Source organism: Chenopodium album, chromosome 13, assembly GCF_948465745.1.
Source record: "Chenopodium album chromosome 13, dcCheAlbu1.1, whole genome shotgun sequence".
Taxonomy (NCBI): domain Eukaryota; kingdom Viridiplantae; phylum Streptophyta; class Magnoliopsida; order Caryophyllales; family Amaranthaceae; genus Chenopodium; species Chenopodium album.
Genome location: NC_137846.1, coordinates 44,114,959 through 44,123,072, shown reverse-complemented (window position 1 = coordinate 44,123,072; position 8,114 = coordinate 44,114,959). Strand labels below are relative to the sequence as shown.

Below are 8,114 nucleotides of genomic sequence, written 5' to 3'. Positions count from 1 at the left end.
CATTGTTATTTGACTGCCACTTAAATGTTGAAGTGTGTTCTACTATTCAAGCGGTTAAATTACCGTTATAAGTATGTTTACAAGGGTCATGATCGTGTTTCTTTCAATGTTGTTGGGGAAGGTATCAGGATGTTAATGAGATTGAGAATTTTCAAGCTAGTAGATGGGTTTCTCCATGTGAAGTAGCTTGGAGAATATTTGGTTTGACCTATTTGAAATAACTCCTTTTGTTATGTTGTTACCTGTGCACTTTCCAAACATGCAAACTATTTACATGAGGTCTCATGAACAGCTTAATTCAGTTGTTAGAAATGAAAAAAGAAGCAAAACAACTTTGATTGAATTTTTTAGCAAAAATGCATCTAAACTGGAGGTACAGGTCTTTGGTATACGAAAATGAATTCAGAATATAGATGGGATAGCAACTGTAAGGTTTGGCTTAAAAGAAGTTACAAAAAAAAAAAAAAAAAAAAAGAAATGTTAGCTGAATGGCATTTGTGGTTCCAGCAGAAGGAGAACGTTTCTTTTTGCGCTTGTTGCTTGGTAAAGTCATCAGTCCTGTGTCATTTGATCATCTTAAGACTGTTAATGGAGTTTTATACTCTAACTTTCAAGAGGCTGCTATCAAACAAGGATTGTTTCAAGAAGACAATGCTACTACTGCTTGCTTGGAGGAAGCAGCAGAGGCACAAATGCCTTCAGCAATGAGGCAACCCTTTGCAACAGTGTCAATGTTTTGCAAACCAAGTAATCCAAATGTGCTCTGGTTGCGTTTCTATAGTTCATTGTCTGAAGACTTCAAGCATAAATATCCTAGCTCCCAGTCTAAAGTTATGAAATTAACTGTGAAGGAGGTAGAGAACAGCTTGGAAGCCATGGGAAAGTCATTAGAATATTTTGAATTAGGTCATTTAATTGATGAAATAGATGATGGAATTCGCTTCACAAAGGATATTGCAGATGCTCTTGAAGCACCTATTCCTCCAGAATGTGTTGGTTGTCGAGACAAGTTAAATACAGCTCAGGCAAATGCATTTCACGGCATTATGTGGCATATCAAAAATGGCAAGCCTGGCTGTTTTTTTGTGGATGGCCCAGGTGGAACTGGGAAAACTTTTTTGTATAATGCTTTGTATGCTGAGGTGCGCTTGGCAGGGAAAATAGTTTTGCCTACAGCAACATCAGGAATTGCAGATTTTAATATCCCCTCTGACAGAATAGCACATTCAAGATTTAAGATACCATTAGATTCAGAAATATCGATTGCCTATGATGTTCCTAAACAAGGAAGCTTAGCTACTTTAATAAAGGAAACTATTCTTATTATTTGGGATGAAGCTTCTATGGCATGTAGAGAGAATATTGAATCTCTAGATTTATTGCTGCGAGATTTATGTCATCCTAACGAGCCTTTTGGTGGAAAGCTGATTGTTTTTGGAGGAGATTTTAGGCAGGTATTGCCTATTTTACCTCGTCGTACACAAAGAGAGGATGTTGCTGTAAGTGTCGTTAGCTCCTACATTTGGCCACTTCTGACCAGATTTCGATTAACAAAAAATATCAGAGCTAAAGAAGACCTACCATATTCAGCTTTCCTGCTTGCTCTGGGAAATAGACAGTTACAGACAACTGAAAATGCTAATTTTCAGCTGCCACAGCATATCATTAGGTATTATACTCCAGATGAGGATCCTGTTTCTATTTTGGCTGGAACAATTTTTACTGAAATTGCTACTCCAAGATTTGACAGCAGCATATTCAATGAAAGAGTAATTCTCACACCTATGAATGAGGATGTTGATGCCATAAATGAGTATATAATTGGCCTGTTTCCTGGCATATCTACTACGTATACAAGTTATGACTTATTACTCGACGATAGCTGCACACTATACCCTACTGACTTTTTGAATACACTTTGCCCGGGAGGAATGAGTCCTCACCAACTTATATTGAAAATAGGCAGCCTTGTTATTCTACTGCGCAATTTATCACCTTCTAAAGGCATGTGTAATGGAAATCGTCTTATTTGTAGACGGTTCCTTCCTAATTCTATTATCTGTGAAATAGCATCAGGGCATTATAAAGGCACATTCTATTTTGTACCTTGAATCAACTTAAGGCCTTTAGCTTCTTCTAAATATCCTTTTCAGTTTGAACGGAACCAATTCCCACTAAAATTAAGCTTTGCTATGACAATAAACAAGTCTCAAGGGCAGACACTTAGTCAGGTATTAATATACCTTCCACAATCATGCTTCTCTCATGGTCAGTTATATGTCGCTCTTTCTCGTGCCAAAAAAATCTGCTGAAGTTACTGTCTATACACCTCAACCACCAACTACTGCTCCTGGAGGAAGTATCAGGAATATTGTATCATATGATGTGCTGCGCCTAGCTAATTAATATGTCATATTCTAGATAACCTTAGATTACTCATCGTTGCTTTTGTATATATAAACTCGACCAGTTTTTTTTATTATTACCATATTACTAGTATCATTGACTTCATTTTGTTCTTCGACTTTCCAACTATTGTATGTGTTAATTTCTAAATGTAGCTTGTCTTATGTGAACACTGGGTTTCACATGTTACACTTGTAACATTTGACCTTTTTTGGGGGATTTATAACTTATTTTGGTTAGATTTACATTGGTTATTTAACCAAGTCACTTTAAATTGCCACACTTTCAGATGATATGTATCTGATTTGTATTTGCTCATTGAAGATGTCTTTACATTTATAATCTAATGTTATTTATACTTATCTTTTAAAATTGTATTGCTTTATGTTTCTACAACCACTAAATGTTATAATTTTCAGTTAGAAAATATAATAACCTTTGAAGGCTTAATTTATTAAATTTTGTATGCGGAATAAAAAAAAAATTATTTTGACTTTTACCACCAAAAAAATCAAAAAATTGTTTTTTACCACCAAAACTTCTAAAACTTTTATTTTACCACCAAAAAAAAAATCTAAAAATTGTTTTTTACCACCTAACGTCAAGAAAACCGTTAAATCAAACGATTAAAAAAAATTCTTCGAATTTCATGCGCAAAACACGTTCTTCATAGGTTTAGGGGGGCATTTTGGCCCTATGGGCCCAATTTGAGGTTAGAATTGACAAAAAATGATCGAAAATGCCTCGTTTTGCGTGTTTTGTGCAAATCGAGGTATTTTTAAACACGCCAAACAAGGCATTTTCGATAATTTTTTGTCAATTCTGACCTCAAATTGGTTCCAAAGGAACAAAATTTCCCCCAAAACCCCTAAAAAACATGTGTTTGACACGAAAATCGAAGAATTTAAAAAATTCCGTTAGGTTTTTTACGACAGGTGATAAAAAACAATTTTTAATTTTTTATTTGGTGGTAAAATAAAAGTTTTAGAAGTTTTGATGGTAAAAAACAATTTTTTGATTTTTTTTTGTGGTCAAAGTAAAAAAAAACAAAAAACTCAAGTAAAATAAGTAATGACTTCCTATTATATTTTAATGGATAAAAAAACAAAACCCTTTCTATTTTTTCATATTTTATTAAGTAAAAAGACAAGTCAAAATCACATAAATCAAATCTCTCAGTAAAGGTAGGTTACTTGTATCATTGTAAGACTTGAAAAATGGGAAACCACTATTATCCAACACAAATAAACACATGCTTATTTCCAGTGGACATTTCACATGATTACTTTTCTAATGAGTACATTTTATTGTTTTCTTTGTTCTATATAAAGGCTACGTACATTTGATTTCCTTTTTAGTTTTGAGTTTCTTTGCAGACCATTCTTTCTGATATTCTGCTGCTAAGGTAAGAACATTAATGGCTTTATTCTCGTGTTATCAAATTATTGAGTTCTTGCTTATTTGCATTTATTATTGTGCTTTGTTTGATCTTATGTACTGTCATTATTGATACGAATAGTAGTTCTTTTATCTTTCAGTATTTAAGACATGTAAACGAGCATTGTAGTCCTTATAAGATAGAACAGCTTACCTACACTTTCTTTATGTACTTGCATTTAATAGCATGCCTTATTTAATGCATATAATTATCATTAATCTATTTGGGTGCTCTCTATGATGTTCAACAACACAAGGCAGATGCAATTTTTGTTATTTATACTATATTGTTAGAGTTGTATAGCTTGTTATAGTTGGTTATTTTGACAATGTTGTTTGTATGATAAATAATTAAATTTAGATGTACACTTAAACTAAAAATACTGACTTTATCAAACCATGTCATACACTTAGCATATTGTTACCTTTCACTTCTAAGCACTGCATATTCTTTTTATTACTGACTTACCATATATTGTGTGACTTTCAACATTGACAAGCATTATCTAATAACATTTATTATATGAAATTGTATTAGATGAAGCCTCAATACGTCCCTTTAGACAAACTAACTCCCAAAAACAAGAAGTAAAAGATTAAGGTTAAAGTAAAGGAAAAGTCGCCTGCAAAATATCCAGAAACAAAAAAGCTTACTAGAAACTCGTCTTTGAAGATGATGAGGTATAATCCAATAACCATTCAGTCCTTTTTTAAAGTGCTAACTTAAGTATAATCTTACCTTTTTTCTTATCTTATACATCTAGGGTAACAAAATCAGAGGCACTCTATTTGATGATGAGATTGAGAATTGTGAAGGTATATTAGAGCATGAGAAAGAGTATATCATCGCAGATGCACCCATCAGAAACACCAATGCAATGTATCGCCACAAGGAAGGTGACTACTACTTGTCATTTGGAGGGTCAACAGCAATTCAGCCACTAAATCCTAATACTTGTCCTATTTTGCCAAAAATACATCCCTATTGCTGAAGTGCCCCCAACAAGTAGTGCAGATGATTGCTTTGGTATTATTTGCTATAAAATTTAACATGTAACAAATCTTGTCTATAATTCTTAACCCTACACTAACTTTGTGATTATGAATACAAACATTCTTGGAGTTGTGGTATATTTAGAAGATACACACAAGAAAAAAACAACGAGTGGCTATGAATTTGATGTGCGCGATGTTATTGTTGTTGATGATAGTGTGCAAAAGTTAGTATACATTCTTGCATATACATAGTAAATGGATATAATTTCTGCTATATATTTCAATAGTAACTTGCTACATGTGCAGGCTTCGTGATGGCATTGTTATCTCTCTGTATGGAGAACTTGCTACTAAAGACTGTGCTAAACTAGCAGCCTGGTGTGAATCTTACATGATTGTCAGTTTCCGGCATTTGCAGTCAGAAACCCATACTGGTTTAGTTCTCTTTCACTATTGTTTTTCTGTTTCATTAACTATGTCTATGCCTTGACTTATATTTTATGATTTAGGATTCTCATTGTCGTCATCTATGTCAACAACTATTGATACTAACCCCACTGGTCCAGAAGTTAATGCATTAAGGCTTGGTAAGCTTATATACTGTATAAATCAAGTGGTTTCTAATTTTAAATAATTGCTACGTAGTACCCGATTTATCTGAGACATGATATTAGACAACCAGGATCGTCTTTCTGATCAAATGGGACATTAGCTAACAATCAGGGAGGGAAGCAACTCTGATGTTATTATAAGTGTTAAAGATCTGAATAAAAAAACAGTAATTATACATTTCATTAGTTATATAAAGCATCTAAATCTTCAATGGACCATTTTCATATCTGTATGTTTCCTTGCAGTCAACTACAGTCATTGCATATGAGCGCCACTGGATTAAGATTACAATTCCAGTTGCTAAGCAGGAAGATGTCAATGCCCATATTGGATACAATGTATGTGGAAAACACTGTGATAATGTGGAGACTGTCAAATTTGACTACGATGTTTATAGTGCTCAATGCATTGCATAAAAGAGGTACATGTTGCAAAACACAGGGCATGTGATATAACAATTCATCATGTTATTAAATAACTACATTTCTTTTCAGAGTCAGTAATAACTTCTGTGCAACTGATGACACTGGTAGTATCCGCTTAACTACATATGGAAAGCAGTGTGAGACATTGCTAGGCCTTAAAGACACAGAACTTATACAGAAGAAAGTACAGAGAATAATTCTTGAATATGTTATCTTCAATATCACTACAGGTTCTCCTTATATTGATTACCATGGTGACTTTTCATGTGTAAATGATAGACTGGCTTGAGTTTGAAGCCATAGCTACTGGTCTCAAAGAAAAACCACTCAAGCTAGAAGTAGGTCTAACTGGTGCAATCAAGAGGGTTGGCTATCTGAAATGGGTTGTGAAATCTGTTTTGCTGGAGTGAAGTTCTGGCTGCTTAGTCATTAGGCTTCTGGTAGGAACACAGTTCTTTTGGTTCGACCACCTGGTCATTTTGGATGTGTTCCTACTTGACACCTTTTACAACAATGCTATATATTCTGCACCCATTTCATATTCCTACTTATTTTCTCATTGTTATGTAATTCTAAACTACTCTAACAATGCCATTGCACTATATTTTGGAATTTGCTAAGTGACTTCTGCATGCTTATAAGTACCTTAGCTTATTATTATTGTGTTTGCTATCTTATGAGTTATCTGATTTTTGGAGAACTCTGCATGAAATATGCTAATATTATCTTCATCAAATGACTTTCTAGAGTGCTTTGTAAACTGTAATATGCTATAAGCATTGTCCGATTTTTATGAAAGATCTTATTTTCAAATTGCAGTTGTTTCGGCTATATTAATTTACACCACTTTCATTGCTATATAATAAGAATGCATGTATCACAAATAACAGCTTAATAATAGATATTTAAAAGTAATGAGCTAAGAATTTACTGCATGCCTTTCAAATAAGCATTCATTACATCACAATATTACAAATAATGTACCAACACTTATCATAATTACTTAGCTTATTACATGCATGAAATATGCTGACAGAATATTGTCTTACACTCACCTTATTATAGGCAACATCTAAGCTAGAGGAAATGCATGTATTCGACTAAGGGTATGACACAAAAGCCTTACCAAAACCAGTAATCAACACTTACTACTTCATTACCTTTAATTTTTTTATCTTTACCCAACACAGAATCTTCATCATGATTAATTGTTACTTGTCCTTCAACAGCTTCATCTAATATAGCCCCCTCAATCACTTCTGCTATGCACTTTGGAGTTTGACTTGATTCAACCAACAGTGCAGCATTCTGAGAATCACTTAGATTAGTTTGCCTAATCTTTTTCCCTTCTTTAATCCTCCTGGTTTCAAAAATTTCATCTGCTACTTTATGCAGTTGCATTTGTATATTGACTACTCTATTTTCAGCTTCCACACAAGTGACTCTTGCATCTGCTAATTGGCCTTGTAAATGAACTTCTCTATACAGAAGCTCTTAAAGCCTATCTTCTATATTGCGCCTTTTGGATGCAGCAGGTTGCTTAAGGAATGAAGACTCCTGTTTCCCATGTCAAGGTATCAGATTGGAAAGACGAAATGACAATTTATACTAAAGAACACTCATATAAAAAGTTCAACTCTTACTGAAAAGACATTACAAATTAGTCATAATTTTCCACACATTTCAAAGCCACACAAAAGTAGCACACACAACAGCTTATTATCTAGAGGATAAATAACAGCACCACACCTACAAGAGCATTATCAGTTACAATCTCAATACATCTGGTTGTAAATCAAGAAGTCACCTGTCATGTCTTACAGCATCACTTGATTATATACTGCAAAAAAAATTACATTATATACAAAATATTCAAGAAATCCACCACCCAAGTAATAGCAGATATCAATGCAGTAGTTTAGAGTTCAAAGGAAACAAAACAGATAATCTTTATAATAGAAGAAAATAAAGAATATATAATATTATAGTTATTTCAAAAGCATAATTTAATGAAGACTTAACAATATAACTAACCATTCTACTTGGCTAAACCTGACTAAGCCTAAAATAATCTTACTTGGCTACTTTTAATTACAAACAAAGTGAAACCCAATTAACCATTCTACCTTACTTTGCAGCTTCTCATACCTATAATCATCTCAGTAACAAGGGAATATATCTTAGGAAAAAATTGACAAGAATAATCCTAACTTTTTCTCATTCGCCCAAAATAATCCC

The 8,114-nt window shown here is 33.4% G+C and overlaps 1 protein-coding gene across 1 annotated transcript; it reads left to right on the top strand.

The window, feature by feature from the left end:
- The first annotated feature begins 488 nt into the window (after positions 1 to 488).
- LOC145575557 (uncharacterized) lies at positions 489 to 2,111 on the top strand. Its single transcript, XM_081633411.1, has one exon. The coding sequence runs from the start codon at positions 489 to 491 to the stop codon at positions 2,109 to 2,111; it is 1,623 nt and encodes a 540-aa protein (XP_081489537.1).
- The last annotated feature ends 6,003 nt before the right edge of the window (positions 2,112 to 8,114 follow it).

Bases quoted from the DNA above. Each gene is read 5' to 3' on its own strand.
- LOC145575557 (XM_081633411.1), top strand. From the start codon at position 489: ATGGCATTTGTGGTTCCAGCAGAAGGAGAACGTTTCTTTTTGCGCTTG.